The sequence below is a fragment of the Protopterus annectens genome, chromosome 14.part0 (assembly GCF_019279795.1).
Source record: "Protopterus annectens isolate FY-2018-M chromosome 14.part0, PAN1.0, whole genome shotgun sequence".
Classification (NCBI taxonomy): Eukaryota; Metazoa; Chordata; order Ceratodontiformes; family Protopteridae; genus Protopterus; species Protopterus annectens.
Window position 1 is genome coordinate 863,076,314 of NC_056748.1, and position 17,065 is coordinate 863,093,378.

The following is a 17,065-nucleotide window of genomic DNA, read 5'->3' on the forward strand; positions in this document are numbered from 1 at the left end:
CATAAAGAAATCTCCGGTGGAGCCACCGGCTCCACCGGCACCTCCAAAGAACCGTACAGACGGTTCTTCTAGCCGAGGCTTAACTGTCTTGTCCTTGCGCTTCTTCGAGCGGCCGGAGCATCCGGCGGCATTTTATAATTGCACCGCTTCCCAAAGACTAACCTAGCACAATCCAACCTTCTCTTTATAGTGAGTTTATTAAATCTAGCACAAGAGCGACAGCCAACCACGTCGTGCTCAGGCCCTAAGCAAGGAATACACAAAGTATGATAATCTCTATATCTGTTTCCTTATTAACTTTTTCTGACATCCGTAAATGACTGAGGCAAGAAAAAACAAAAATATTCCCCAATGGGGTACTTAGCCAACTTTGAACTCGGTCTGAAACTTCTAAATAGAAAAATCTCAGAACGCCAACCGGCACTTGCAATGCTGCTTCTGCATCGGACCATGCGGCAAAAAAGACTGAGGATATGACGCGCGGTCATTTGTACCCTGATGTCCTGACGCCATGACCGGACGACGCCAGCCTGATACTTTGATATTCGGGCCGACTGTGGACAGCGGACTACCCTAGTGTCAGGACTGCAGCAATGTGAGATGAAGAACATCTGCCCTCTAACTGGCAAGAACGAACAGAATGTCACAGTAGAGACTACCTCCTTATACATAGATTCTGTCCCATTATATAGAGATGCTATCTTGTGACAGGCATTGATCAGGTGGTCAAAAAATTACGAAATAAATTAGAAGCTAAATACTGATGTCTGTGACAGAAATATCACAGGTGTGCGTACTATAACAGGAACTGCAGAGTTACAGCCACATACATTTTTCCTGCCTAATTTGTGGACAGCTACATTAAACATTTTCAAAAGTCAGGTTTTTGTGAGTAAATATACAATCCCATTTTTTGTACAGTTTAGAGATGAAAGACTGGAAGGTTTAAGCATGAACGCAGAATGTACTCAACACCTGGACCCACAAAACATGTTAGGGACTCCATGACTTTGGTAGTGTCCCCTTACTCCTGTAGTGAATTAAGACTCAAGTAACACAGAGAGCTGTAATTATGTGTCAAGTTATTAAAATGCTGCAGGAATTAGCTTGACATTTAATCAATCCTCCTGACAATATTTGCAGGTAAAACTACAGTCTGAATATAAAGTTTGCCTACAGTTTCCAACCAACTTACAGAACAAACTTAATTCTGAATTATGCCAAAATTACCTTCACCAAAATAATTTATGCCTTTATTTTTACAGTATGACTGCAGTATTATTTACCAGTTTTTAAAGGTTCCAGGGGCTTCGTCTTGATACAACATATGTAAGCCTTTCACATATAAATAAAACATTAGCGGATTCAGTGGTAGATTGAGGGGGATACAGTTAACATCTCCAAGCCTTTCACATATAAATACCACAAACCGATTCAGTGCCAAGCTGACGGGATGCTGTTGTACACATGCAGAAATACAAATGAATACAGTCAATGCTCCTAAATCCATAATAAATGCTTATCAAACATTTCTTTACTTAAACTAGAAATAAGGAACTGAAAATATAGGCTCTTTAGGCTGAAAAGATGCAGATGTTGCACGAAGTTGAATAATTCTTCATTTCTTCTAGTTCTTCTGGAAATAGTACCATCTGTCTACTGCAGAAAACAAATGGTAACAGTTAAATAGTGAACTGTTAAACATTACACAAATGTTGTCAAGTTTGTTTTTTGTCTGTACTGTATCTTATTATGCAGATATCTTAAAAGTGCTTTCACTTCCCCTGTCCTGTCAAGCATTTCACAATAGAAGCTTTCCAATGAACATATCATGAATACAATGCACAAAACTGATCCACTCTGGTCCTCCTTTTCAGCCTGCTTTTTTTTTTTTTTTTTTTTTTTTTAACTACTACTTACACCCTTGTGCAACTTCTAGATATTAAAATCTGGTGCATCACCCTCTGCCCAAGTGAGGTCTTTTGATCCACTTCTCTAAGAACGCTCCCAAGACATCAGCAGATAAATTGGTTTCCGATCATTTACTACTTAGTCCCACTTTTGCACAAGTGTCTTCCGTCACCCCACCTTCTATGCGACAATTACCACTTTATGTTCATACCTGCTTTAATACTATTTAGCTAGAGAGCTACTTTAATGCATTCTACTCAAACTTCAATAGCTCCAGTATCCCCAGTCTTCATATGTATATACTAGGCCAATTACCACTGGGGCCTTTATAAGCCTACCCATGCAGCCCAAATGTATCCCAGGAGTTATTCTGCCTTAGAGATTATTTTAAGAGTTTTATGTTACTTGGCGCATGACTTGATGGCTGTCTATTGATCAGAGACATTGGTGTCAGACCAAGGGGTGAATTTCCAATTTCCCATCAATCTGTCCAGGTTGTGCTTCAACAGGGTTGGGGGAAGGGCTCTGCTTCACATGGATGGGAAGCCAAATCCAGAAAAATGGGGATTCTCCGAGACAACTATCCCTCCAAAACATCCTATTTAAGTTGCAAGCAAAGTTTAAATACTTCTAGTGCTGTTCATAGGTTCACAGGTAGGTACTAGACTATTGGCCCAAGGGCATACATAAACCTAGCCAGCAAGGTTCCATAGCTTACGCCACCCAAGAAAGTCATTTTCCTGTGCCACTGTCCAGCAGACACACACAAGTGATCCCCTGGGTGTATTTCTCATTTCCCATCCACTCAAGATTTTTCTTGAAGAGTGCTAATGAAGAACTTTGCTTGACATAGATGGGTAGCTTCTTCCAGAGTATAGGAAGTCTCTGGGACAGGAATCTATCCCGCCAGTGTGTCCTCTTTATTGTGGTGACAAGGTTTAGGTCCCTGGAGCGTGTAGCTCGGAGGGATTGGGATTTCTTTAGGTGTAGCATGTCCAACAGCTCTGGGTCTGACAGCTTTATATGTTAGGCAGAGATGACCTCGGAGTAGGCAATATGCTACGGAGTAAAGCTGGAGTTTGAGGTGGTCAGTGCAGGGCATTTGTTTGAGGCCAGTAATCCTCTTTGTGAGGTACTTTTGTAGACATGCAAAAGGTCCACAAGAGTCAGATTCAAGGATGCCCTGTATGCTAGGCATAAATCGCTTCTCAGCAGTCTATAGGAAACAGTATGGAGATGGGGCTTTGAAGCAATTTGCAAGGGTCATTTGCTTACACCCTGTATTCCATTTGTGAAGACCCTCTGTGGACATTCCATCTGTTGCATGTGCCTGGTCAGGTACATACCAAAGTGGGCACTGTATTCAATGATGGGGTCTGATGAGGGCCAAGTACAGTGGCATAACTTCCTTGTACTTGGATGCCATGCGCTTGAGTTGAGGGACAATGATTTTCTTACAACCTTGGGACACATGCTGTTTGAAAGCCAGGTTACAATCCGCACAAATGCCCAAATCCCCTAACTATTGTGTTTATTTTTAGGGGTGGTTTACCAATAAGGTAGTTTCCCTGGGTGGCTGACTTCTCAAAAGGTATAATTCTTGCATTTCTTGGCATTCCTTTGGCACCACCCTCCTATAAAATGTTAGTATTGTGGGAAGTTTCCATCATTGGTTCTAGCGTGCCATCATCTGCAAATCTGGTAAGCTATACGCCCTTGACACTGCACTTTATTTCTGAAAACTAGATTCTAATGTACAGTGGACCCAGCACACAGCTGTGAAGGACTCCACTGGTGAATGGCCTGTTTATGGAGGATCTCCCTTTAATCCCAACTTCCTGGGTCCTATCTGTGAACCAGCTAGCAATCCTAATTCCAGGAGCTTGTTTACAATGCCCAAGTAGAGTATTTTATCAAATGTCTTAGCCATGTCAAGGTAGGCAGTATGCCCCATTTTTCTCTCATCCATTGGCTTAGTGACCTTCTCAAAGCCATCCACCAGGTTTAGTAGGCATGACCTACTTGGACGATACCAAACTGGGTTGGGTCCAGTGCCTGATTATTTTTTAGGTCACAGTTAATCATTTCTATGATAGTTCTCTCCATGGTTTTGTATACGAGACTAGCCAAACTAATGAGTCTGTAGTTCCCTGGATCTGTTGATGGTCCACCTTGTGTAGAGGATGACTGAAGCAGTCTATTCACACAGCGCAAAACTTGCGCAGAGGCTATGGTTGAATAGTGACGCCAGTGATCACAAAAGGTCATAGTTCAAGAGTATTTAGGGGGCATCCTGGTACATTATCACAGCCTAACAAAGCTGAATTTATGGCCTGAGAGAGCATATTTAAGACCTGCTCCCTACTGATAGTTGGAGGGATTTAAAGTTGAAGATGAACTTTGTCAGCCAGAAGACATGCTACAACTCCTCGTTCCAGAATGCGGCGCCATTTAGTAACTATCTGGCACACTGTTGTGTGCTGTCTTTGAGGTTTTGGACATAGCTAAAGGAGGCCTATTATCTTTGGGCTGGGACACTATCTTTACATCAAAATTTGATTTGATGGACTTCGTCCTCATAGTTGTCTATTTAGTTTGATGAGTTTTTAAACCTTTTTTGATACTACACTTTAGGAATACCCCACAACTGCGTGTGGATATTAGAATTCACCAGTGCTTGGTGTGGTTTGATAACGAGGGCAAAGCCGGAGTGATCAAAGCCAACTGTGGGTAAATCCTGATATACCCACACCCAGTTGTATTAAACAAAATTTGAGATGAATTTTTAAGCATTTCCAAATTAAGTTTTTACGCTTTATTATTATTCATATTTTTGGAGGTGGATGCTTACCTTTTTCATTACGTTATTCACTCTAATTTATTGGTGCGCTTCTCTTTAAGGCAGGCTCCTTACACTTTTGAAGTGATGTATTTAAACTGTGCACTTCTGAATGGATAGCTCGGATGAAGTCAGTTTACTGTGTACGGACAAAAACGTTTTGTGTGGTCTGCATCAATATACTTTATTTTTTAAACTTTTTTCCACTTTCGATTGGTGAATTTTTAAACTTTTAATGCAGTACATTTCTGAACAGTAACAAGCTTTTGTTGAAGCGACGATCCCTGGCTCTGCACCTTTTTTTGGTTTTATATCCATGCAGATAAACCACCGCGTTGATGTTTTTTTCTCTATGCAATATTGTCATGGTTGTACAGAACTTGTATGAATAATTCTGCACATACTGTATTATCTGGGTTTGTAGGAACTTGAAATAGAGAGATCACCACATAATAAAAGGTAGCATGCCCTGAAGTAGTTTCCAACTGTTACAGGGTTCGCCGAGCTCCTGGAGGAGATTTTGAAAACTGCTTTGTAATCTGACCCTACCAGAGAAGACTTGGCATTGGGGGGGTACAGCATTCTCCCATACTTGCAAGCACCAGGTCCGATGCGTCTGTACCTCTAGTAGGCATATTTACTAACTGGTCTACAGCGTTTGTGTTTACAAGTGTAGGAATCTCTGCCTGCAAATCTGAGATTGTGTAGGATTCCCAGTTTATACAGGAATAATTAAAGTCACTTATGAGTATGGCATTTGGCTGAATAATAAAATTCTCCAATAGGTCTAGTATGAGCTATGGGTTTCATGGGACACAAGGGTGACCTATAGCTTACCAAGCTATGGCATGGTACTTTGTCTATAGTAACCTGAATGTGGAGGAACTATACTGCATTATCCTGTTTAACCAACCAGAGGAATGTTTGTTACAGATTTAGACAGACACTGCTACCTTCCCTGTCCTTGTCTGTGCAATTGCTGGCCTAAGTGTGTGTGGAAGGCACTGAAGCCTTGCACTGCTGGGGCTACTCTCTGTGGCTTTAAACCATGTCTTCTTTACGGATACTGGCATTCTCCAAGGCCAAGAAGAACATGAGGGAGTGACGCTTCTTGTTTAGTCTCCTGGCATTGAAAATTAACACCTTCAGATTTCCTTGGGTAGATTTTGCTATGTCAGAAGGCTGGTCAGTTTGGCATTGCCTAAAAAAGGAAATATGGGGGAGGACAATGTTTTAACATTCAAAATCTAGTGGGACAGATGAAGACCATCTTGAAAAGCAACATGGCTTGTCAATCATGTTCTCCCATGCAGACAAGTGTTTTCCCCTGAATTACACCAAAAACTAAGCCAATTAAAGTCAATTATCTTCTGCCCATATTGTGATATCATCCCTGGTGAAGTTAGAACACTGCTAAATGCTAGGCACATGCCAGTCTGTGATCAAGTCCAAGAGCTCTATAATGCATCTCTTCATGTAGTCTAGGTGGAAAGTCTCATGTCATTTACAGTACATGGACTATGACTTGAATTTGTACTGGTACCTGAAATGCAATGACTTGACTGCATGTGCAACATGATGGATCCTGGCTCCTGATAAAATTTTCTCCTTGCACAGCCTAATGACTGGGGCATCAGAATGTTGTACAATGGAGTTCCCTACAAGTGCAGTCATTTATAGTGTACTGGCTTGCCTAATGGTTGCGGCTATATGCACAGTGTTAGGTGTTTGAAGAGTGCTTTTGGGTTTGCCGATTAATTTTGCAGGTTTTTTTACTGCTTTTCCTACATTCATGGACAACTATATATTGAGAGAAACTGGCTCTGGAAAAACTGGGAAAGTGCACATCCATGATGTCAGGCCCTTTATTAGTAGAGTTACAAGGGTAAAGTACACAAAGGGCTAACAGTGAAATGAGAGTGCTTATAGGGCTAGAGACTAGACTAGGGTATACAATACTAAATTCAAGGGGCAGTGCTCCTCAACTGGCAAGCTAGCTGCTCTACACAGAGTTAATGGTAGTTTCAGAGGTGGCTTTACAGGGAAAATTTGTTTTCAAGGTGGCTGTATCTGTATTGGGCACTAAGCATTGTTGTATAATGGGCAGCAACTCACAGATGTGCCAGATTTATACAGGCACACAAAACTGGTTTCTAAGTCCTCTAAGTCAGTAAAATGACTACACAGAGTTGGGAAACATAAAACTGTTAAAGACCAGGCCACTACCTCCTGCCAGTAGATGGATTACCCTAGTCCTCAATGTAAGCATACAAAAATGGTTACTGGAGAATGTAATGCTACCACACAACAACCTTGACAAGACATTTCAAGTATTAGGGACCTTTAAAATTATTTAAACAGCAAAAATCAACAAATAAAGCAGTAGCAATCAGTTAAATAAAGTAAAAAAAAATAAAATAAACTCCTTGACCGCCATGTACTGAACAGTATGAATTCAGAACCTTCCCAGAGTGTGGACAGGATACCAACCAGACGGTAGCTCCGGGAAAATGTGGAAACCATTTCTAGTAAAAGGTTTACTCAAGAGCAATATTGGTTTGGTGGGTGGGTACTTGGTATTATGGCTCTACGGAAAACAATGGGGGAAAGTACTTTAACAGCTGCTCTACTTTAAATTTATCCTCAAACTGGCAGACAAATGAAAAGCAAAGACTAAAAACTGGAGCATACTGCATGTGAAAATTTTCCATTTAAAATACTACATCTTTACTGGGGTTACAAAGCTGACAGGAATTGTTGCTTTTTGTGTCTATTTCTAAATTACATTTATCACACTTTGTGCACAATTTATGCTGCATTTTAATTCAGACTGAATACTACTCAATGCCCCTGACCACTGCAATACCTCCAATCTAGTTTAATACTGTGATATACATTATACTCCTACAATAAAATAATGCTAGGGCAGGAAAGTGGAAGCCAAGAGATCAGGAGCTCAAACAGGAGCAATGGCTCCTAACACTTTAGTTAGATCTCTCCCAAGCACAAGGAAAGTGGAGGAGGCAAGGACAAGATCTATAAGCTCATCCACGGGTGGGTGTAACCCAAGATGTAGACGGGCCAGATCCGAAGACTTCCAAAAACCTCAATTCCTCCTTGGAAGGGGTTTGGAAAGACCATCCACCTTTCTGGTGAAGGATCTCTAGGATGTCTTCAACTGAGATATTCATGTGGAGATCTAGGGAACCCTTCTCCCTCAAAAAGTCAGTGTCTGTGAGGGATTCCAGGTGCCTCTTGCATGTCCCCTTTGGAGGGACCTCCTCAGCGGGGTACCCCGGGGAGGCATTTGAAGAGACTGGGTGCTCTCTCGAGGGAGCTGCTTGGAAGTTCTAGGCTGTCTGTCCCAGAGATGCAGAATATGAAGGCTGATATACAGGATCCAGAGGAGGAGGGTATGGATCCGAAGAAAGGAGAGTAGACACTACTCTTGGTTGACAGAAAACCCTCTCCACCACCTCAAAGGCAGAGTGCCTGGAGAGGCCAAGGGCAATCCCACTGAAACTTAAGATCCCAAAGCAGACATTCCCTGAACCCCCCAACCCCCTGCTCCAAGGAAGATGTTGGAGCAGAGCTATCAAGTGCCATGGCTCCAAGAGGAGCCAACAGCTCTGAAAACTTCGGAGTTGAAGTCAGCCCCTCTGATAAGATGCCAATGCTTCAGCTCAGAGAGCCGATCAGGTCAGGGAAGTAGTCTGAGCGGAGACTGGAATAACCTTCTGATCAGACATTTCTACTCCTGGGGTTTTCGGATCCAAGGGCTCTGAAATGGTTGCTTGGATCGGAAAAGGTGTATATGAGTAGAAAGGAAGGTTCGTGGTTCTCCAATCCAGTGGGAGACAGAGCTGGTAAAACCCCCCTCTGGATCTGTGTTCTGAGGAATTTTATCATCCTACCCACCCCTCTGCTTTGAGAAGACTTAACTGAAGAGGATGTGGAGGGTTGCCTTTAAGACCTTTTAGGTGTTTCCTGCAAGAAGGGGGACCTCAGTCTTTGAAACATCTGCTCAGGAGAGAACCTGGGAGCAAGGAGCTGAGGAGGTGGAGCAGAAGGCTGTGTTGCATCCAAAGGTTTTGGATCTGAAATTTTTGAAATCTTTCCAAGAGGTTCTACAGTAGATGTATATGAAGGAGTCCCTGCAGTAGAGCACTTATGGTGCTCCCTGGACACTATTTTCTGAGAGGGGGTATGAGGCTCCAAAGTACCCGAGGCAGACGCCAAAGTGGGAAGGAAGCATTTCAGAATGAGCTTGTTCCTCCTCTAACTGCTCTTGCATTGAAGGCCACACACAAATAGAAGTATCCATACGTGCTGGGTCTAAACAATAAATGCACTCTCTGTGGGCATCAGAATTGGGGATCTTATACAGACAGGATGTATATTTTTTAAATCCAGTAGGTTTATCAAGCCATACTGGAAATAGATGGGCTACCAAAAGAAAAAAATTAAGGACAGACTTTTTTGAAAGGAAAGAGTTGGAAGAAAACCAATGGCATCTACAGAAATATACCTGCAAGTATAACATGGAACCAGCTATGGTAATCAAAGAAATTTACCGAAAAATTTGGTAGAGATGTAAATTAAGGTAAGGAGGATATTTCGTACTAAACAAGAGAAAAGATATGCAAAGGATATAAAGGTAAAATAGTCAGATGTTTCACTCACACTCCCAAAGGAGCTCAAGAAATCGCAATCCTAACCATCCTGATGAGCAGATAATGAGATCTGAGGTATTGCAGTGATCAGGGGCATTATGGGTAAGGGAGGAGTTTGAGATTCGGATTCTAGAATCTTTAGAAAGTGGTTGAGTCAGATCAGAGGATAGGATCCAAACCCATTCTTTGAGGAACGAATGAAGATGACCATCAAATCACAAATTTCTGAAACTGTAAGCAGATGATTAATCACCAATAGCTGTGTTCATAGCATGCTGGAAAGCAGACGTGATAACTGATCTGTCACACACATTGTCATCCTTTTAAGTGTCTGGAACACCCCAACCCCCTCTCCCCCATGTAAAACTCAAAACTGTAAGCAACTAGCTTTAAATGGCTGAGCAATGGACACTGCTCTGTGAACAACTGTGTGCTATGCAGATATCAGAAGCCAAGGATAGTACCGAAAGCTTCAGCAGTGTTATTTTTATCTTCTTTGCATACTCTGGGCTGTAGCAACACAAGCTCCTGTAAATACCCTCTGCTGGGGTATAGTCTCCATCAGTGTGATTAACCACACAGTAAAACATCCATATTAAAAAGGACAATAGTAACATGCATTTGGCAAGCTCATAAAAGTGCCATCAAAATGTGGTCACTACAAAGTGTTACAAAACTGGACTTCACCAGGCTATAAGCAAGATAAAACTTGACAGTCAAGTACAAGCAGTAAGCATGCACTTGGCAGTCCAAGTCACTTTTGTAGATATCAAATGTTGACATCCTTCTTAAAGCTGCAGAGGCAGATACGGCTCTGGTGGAGTGAACTAACTTTAATGGGTGCCTGATGTAACATGTATTTAAGATACAAAACAAAGTGAAGTAAATGTGCTGCCAGCTCAATCAGCTTTACTTTCAGATTGAATACTGTACAGAAAAGACCACACGTGGGAACTCCAGGCCTAATGTGCCAGTTATTAGGAGATGTATACGAGTTGCGTCCACCTTTTGCAAGGAGCAATAGAATAAATCCTTAATTTGAGGTGCCTAATTTATATTGCAAATACAAAATTGTACTCATGTTGCGCTTCGAACTCCAGATCCTTCTCTAGGAACACCACAGTTAACACTTACTAAAGCACTGAATTCAGAATACTACATTCCATTTTATAACTGGTCAGAATATCTAGTAGTTATTTTCCAGATCCTGAACACTTCGAGAATGGTGAGAGATTTCTGTATGTTTAACTAAATGAAATACAGAATCACATCTTTAGGTGATCTGACGATTCAGAAAGACAGTATAGTCTTTAACGCCCTTCACAGGACTTCTTTGGACATCACTTCAGATAATGGTGTAAATTCTTCAGCAATTTTAAAATCTGTGAAACTCACTTTATGGTGCTTAACAAGCATCTCCCAACTGCATTTCACAATCTGCAGTTTGCACAGCAAATGCCCTTCACTGCTTATTTTGTCAAATAGCTGCTTCTGGCATTTCTCAATAGAACTCTGTCAAAGTCATAATTTCTTGCCAGTTCAAAAATGGGTCTCTCTCCTTGTAGAATATCTCAACTGCTTGCTCACTGTTTAATAGGATTCTGCTTTTCATAAGGAAAATAATCCTTCCCTTTAATCTAGAATGCAAGTGAAAAGGCCAACACACCTTACAGTGGTGTATTCCTGCATTCAGAGAACACTACTTACTGCTCAGACTTCCTGAATGCTTCACAGTGTTACTGCTCTTGCAAATTGACTATTAAAATGTGTCCAGCTGGGAATGGTTCTTCACAAATCTCAGGTCTCATACTTGTACACTATGGACTACTGCCTGATGCAATGACATCTGGAATGATCTTAACAATACATCTTTAGCACCAATGATTACACCTCTCCTCATATTTTCAGTTAACTGAATGACATATGAAAACTTCAAATACTAGTTAACGGATTAGACATGCATTCTCTTGCTACTGAAATAAAACTGTCCCCAGTCTTGCTCTGTGATCTGTCCAGAAATTAAAGAGTACTTTCTGAGCTAGGTGCAATATGAATTTTCTATTTGTGCAGACATCCCAGGCAGAAATAATACACAATTAACTCTTGCACTTCACTACCCTGAAGTGAGACTCAAATTACCAGTACTTCTCTTATCCAAGAATCACCACTTTTGCAGCCCTACAGGATTAATCTTTTAAAATGAAAGACAAGTTTGCATTTCTTTCATCATTGCAGTCGTTTGCTCTGCCTGTACTTAAGCAACGGCCTTAAACATCTGAACCTCTATCTTTACCACATTTCTGAAACTCTCTAGCTTTTCTTTTATGAACACAATGCATCCAATTTACACTTCAGGTTAATTTACAAGCAGATTTCCTTGCTGCTCTAACAATTATGAATGGCTAAGTTTATCTGTCACACATATCAGGTTTACAAATAGTCACATTTCTGTAAAAGCAATACGAGTGCTGTCCTGTGAAAGCGCTGTGAATACTCTACACACTGGCTCATGGCCACTTTCCACTAGAATTACCCCTAAATATAATCAGACTTCTGCAACCGTATACCACAGCTTCAATCTTTTTACATCTAAGCATCCCTTCTTACAGTAAAGTAAAAGAGGCTCCTGGATTTACAAACTAGTTCCATTACGGCTTGCCTCTATTTGTAAATGCCGACGGCTTGTTCATATCAAAATACTTTAGTATGTATACTTGTCATTGCTTAACTCGGAACATTTCTAGCTCTTTTGTACCATGCTACAACAGTTTCCTAAATGGCACTATATTTTTGACATCTACAGAATTAATTTCAAATATACTCCATCCCATCTAGAAGTACGTACTTGTTTACCCCGTGGCAGAAGCATTTGAATCATAACTCAGATTTTTTTTTCATTGTACGGATTCAAGTCTGCTGAAAGTTACTTCTTACCAGAACTTGGCATCTGTGTTGTCTATCTTCATTCCTCCTCACAAAAGGGTCTCTGACCAGACTTGGCCACATTCTCCAGACTTGGATCAGACTCTCGAGCTCCTCTCTCCTACCCATAATGCACTACAACCATTCAAGCACCTCAGATCGAATTCGCTGATTCCATACATCCAAAACCCAGACAGAAAAAAAAAGTTAAATGAGGCTCTGACATGGGACCTGTGTGTCCCATCATGTTCCACAATTCTCTAGCAGACTGAGGCAGGGGGATAGCTGGGTGGGAAAGTGAGGAAGAATGAAGATAGGCAACACAGATGCCAAGTTATGCCAGTGCATCAAGGAAAAGGAAGCCCTACTCCTAGAAACGATATCCAGCTTGTAGTGTGCCACAAAGGTGCGACTTTCACCATGTCGCTGCTGCACAAATATCAAATGGAGGTTCTAGATGAGAAGGTGGAAGTAGCCATAGCCCTGGTGACATGTGCCCTAGAAGGGCAAGGTAATTCTAGGCTCTTCTGTGAATAAATGAAAGGGATAGAACCAGTTATCCATTTTGCTAGAGTAATCTTGGAAACTGCTTGGCATACTTTGTTAGCCGAGAAGTTACAACAGTTGGTCATACTTCCTGTGTTTAGTTCTGTGCAGACAGAAACGTGTATGAACATTGAGAAGATGTAGAACATACTCCCCTTTATTAGAACATTTTGGAAAGAACACTGGTAAGTGAATGGACTGATATTGTTTTCTGTGGCTACTTAAGGCATAAGAGAGGGATTGGTACGTAAAGAACCCCTGTTCTTATAAAAAAAAATTGAGGTTTGGAGAGTAAAGCCTGTAGTTCGGAAATTCTCCTAGCTAAAGTTTTAGCCACCAAAATGGTCTTCCATGACAAAAACATCATGTTGTAACTGGCAGCTGGTTTGAGCCCCCTCCCCCAAGAGTCAAACCCTGCAACATGACAGTGAGGTTCCAAGGAGATGAGGGGGGTCCTTCATGGGAGGACTCAAGAAAATACCCTTGATAAAAGATCTGCATAATCTAAAGGTGGACAGGGAACGAGATTGACTAGCAGCTCGAAAATTAGAAATTGCAGCTAATTGAAGCTTGATGGTAGAGAAGCTAGCTCCTTCATAAAATAGGATACTAAGAAAGAGAATATGCTGATAAAGGGTCAATGTATGTATCTGTAGCCCAAATGGTGAACCTTTTCCACTTACTGGTGTAGACTTTGTAAAAGCCTTTTGCGAGGCTAGAAGTATTTCACGGACCAGGAATTGTCTTGCTAGGGTTAGAAGTGGAGAAACCAAGCTGTCAGCCTGAAAGTTCGAAGGTTCGGGTGCTGCAACCCTGATGAGTGAGAGAGGAGGTCCTGTCTTGGCTCCAGTACCCATGGAGGATATTTCAGATACCACAGGAAGGGGAACCAAACCGGATGAGGCCAGAAGGGGGCAATGAGGATGACTGAGCTCTTCAGCCTGCTTGCCTTCTGAAGAAACCTCAAGATCAGTGGGAGAGGGTGATACAAGTCTGAACAAGCCCGAGCCAATGAGCTCTGTCATTGTTGGATCCAAAGACAGTCTTCTCTGATCTGACACAGATGGGCCCTGTTTGCTTGATCAGAGAACTCTGAAAACTCAGGTTGAGTCAGGAGGAGTAGAGGATGGAGGAGTCCCTGAGCCGATGGGGTTGGAACCATAAGGGCACCCTTCTGAGGTTCCTCCATGACTAGTTCCATGACTAGTTCCCTAACAATCCTAGCCACATCTGCCTCAATAAGGCTTCTAGTGGAATGGGAGGACACAATCGCAGCAGGCCTAGAATCCCTCTCTAGGAAAGGAGAGGACACCCTAGACAGAACTGGGTCTAAGGACAGGGAGTAAGTAGTCTGAGGAAAGGGCTTCAGATCCAAGGTCTTAGAATCAGAAGCAGACTTATTCCTAGGGTCTGGAGAGAAGTTTTGTTGGATCCAACAGCTTGAAAGCCATTGAAGATGTCTGATCTGATCTCTGCACTTTCTTTTTCGGCTCAAATGGAGGTGCAGCTTTGGTCAATCTGGAACATTTGGAATGACTGCTATGCTTTGAGGTCAAACGTTGATCTCCAGGAATATATCGCAAGAATGAGGAGGGCAACAGCCCTTTCAAAATCAGTTTTGACATTCTGTGAAGGCCAGAGGATTAAAGGCCTCACAGATATCACACTGCTAGTTGAAGTGATCTGGTCCCAGGCAGTAAACACACAAGGAATGCCCATCAGAAAAGGGCAGAGTGTCCACACTGCCTGCACTTCTTAAAACCTCTCTCAAACATACAGGAAAAATAGTATTTTAAATGTATAATACAACTCACACATGCAGCAAGGAGAAAGGACGATAAGATTTTTTTTTTTTTTTTGAAAAGAAAGGGGGGGATACAAACAATGGTAATGAAGACCAACGGTCTGATCACAGGGAAGAATGGCTAAATATTTGAAAGAGGGCAGGGTAGAATACCAATGATGGTAACAAGAGGGCCAAAAAAGGTTGTGGAAGTTCACAGGTAAAATACAGAAGAGAATACACTAAATGGAAGTAGAAATAATGGAAAAAAGATATAAATCAAGAAATGTACTTATTACCCAAAGAATGCTAGAGATCTGTCAGCAACCACATCTGTTTGTGAAAGCGGCAAACGATATCGGAGGTGACAGGGAATAAGACCATTGACGGCAGAAAAGAGCTTAAGAGTTTGTAGGCTTCTGTGGGATGTAGTAATGGAGGAGTCGGATCACAGTCCAATATACAGAGTCTGAATAAAAACTGACATCAGATCACCAAAATTTAAGAACCTCATAAGCTTGGATTTATTCTATTTTCATTCTTACACACGGAACTCTTTAAAATGAAAATCTCTCATACACTACACAGTTGCTTGCATGTCAAAAATCAATTTCTTGAAGCAAACTGCTTCTCATCTGACCATCCTGAATGCCAAACAGGATTTCTCAGTTATACCGAGCTCTGTAATTTACCAGAAATCAGTATTCGGCTTGAATGTATTTTAGCAATGTAAGCATGAATGTGTGTTCTATCTTGTGCCCTCATGAAGGATAAACAGAATGATGGATTTCCATCTTTGGTCACTGCAATATCCTCTACTGTTTTCAAATATCAGACTTCTAAGGCTTCTTCCTTGCAAAAAATGCAGGGGTGTGTGTGTCCATTTTGACGCTTTTCAGACTTGCCTTTGACAGTAAAATTCAATACCTAAATTCACAACTTTTATTACGCAAACATTTCCTGGAGACAAAGTGCTCCAGCTCCTGAACAGGAAAAAAAATTATCATTTCTACTTCACATCATTTTGCAACATTTGATAGTTAGAATCATGGAAACGACAAACTATGCTACCAGCTCCATCAGTATTACTTTTAAGCTGTGCAGCAGTGTAGACTAAACCAGGCAGCAGACAGGATCTCTGAAACTAGACGAGCCAATTTAAAGATACGCACACAGGCTAACAGCTCTCCATTGAATCATGAAAGAGAAGTCAACAATCCATTAGAAAACCCAGAAGTAGAAAAAGTCCAACACTTCACTATAAAAGGGTAAGGGAAAAAAAAGCCTCCTGTGTCCTTTAAGTGCAAGATAAACTGACCAAACCCTCAGTACAGGAGGATAAGAGCAAAACTGAAACTCTTCATTCTTCAGTAGGCGCTTCCTCTGAAGAAATCCAAATAGGCCTAATTGGGGCAAGTCATGAACAAGCAGAATGGAGCAAACTGGGGCAGTCACCCTGCAGCTATAGAAGGTGTTATCTGTTACAACCTAAGTGCCCCCTCCCACCACATGCTAGTGTGAACATGGACATGGGCACTATGAATCTGCAGGCTAATATCTTGTAACTAGCTCTTGAATCACACCAAGAACCATGATTAAGGTGTGCCCAAAATGGCCCACCTCCCTCTTCAATGTTATAGGTAAGGTGCAGGTCACGTTTACTTTCCCATATAGTTATTCTAGCATGCAGGGTGTTAAACAGACCTAAGTCATCTAGGCTAAAGTCAAGGTTTTATACCTCTATACTATGGAGCAAATTAAAAATCAGCCCCTACTTTGACAAAAGCACTGGAACTTTTAATATCCACATGGACTACCACCATCTTGGGCAACTGGGACTAAAATCACATTCCTCCCATCCCTCCCAACTGCACACTGCAGGGTCATTAGTGAAGCATGAACCCAAGTGCATCCTGGGGGAAGACCCCATGGTATTAATGTGAGTGGTGGACAAAAGCAGCCATAGCATATGGTGCATACAGGCTTTTTAGTCTTAATCTTCCCATCATGAGAGATAGTATACTGTACTGTATAAGCCCAATAATGCTGAGGGGAGCAGGAAACAGGCCAACTATCAGAAGCACGGGGTGACAAAGTCCAGGGGATAGTGTTGAGGGCATGAGACTGTATAAACAGCACCTGGCTACCCAGTGCAGTGAAATACCACTTGGTTCCCTATTGGCAATAGTTCTTTTCAGCATACTTTAGCCAATAACTCCAAGGCTATACAGCAGGATCAGTCTACTTGCAAGTGGTACACCACCACCTGGCACTGATTACAGCATGAAATAAATGCTGACAGCTAGTAAAGCAAAAAAGTGAGATTATTCAAGTTTAGCAGGGAGAATATGGGGAGATGTACCTGCCTGGAGTGACCATAACAAGAGATAT

At 41.7% G+C, this 17,065-nt stretch overlaps 1 protein-coding gene across 1 annotated transcript in view; it reads right to left on the minus strand.

The window, feature by feature from the left end:
* Positions 1 to 1,226: 1,226 nt before the first annotated feature.
* The window catches only part of PPA1 (inorganic pyrophosphatase 1), a 316,559-nt gene continuing 300,720 nt past the window's right edge, over positions 1,227 to 17,065 (minus strand). Inside the window, exon 11 of the mRNA XM_044056626.1 lies at positions 1,227 to 1,659. Coding sequence (XP_043912561.1) covers positions 1,628 to 1,659 — 32 coding nt within the window. The 3' untranslated portion in view covers positions 1,227 to 1,627. The remainder of the gene's footprint in view (positions 1,660 to 17,065) is intronic.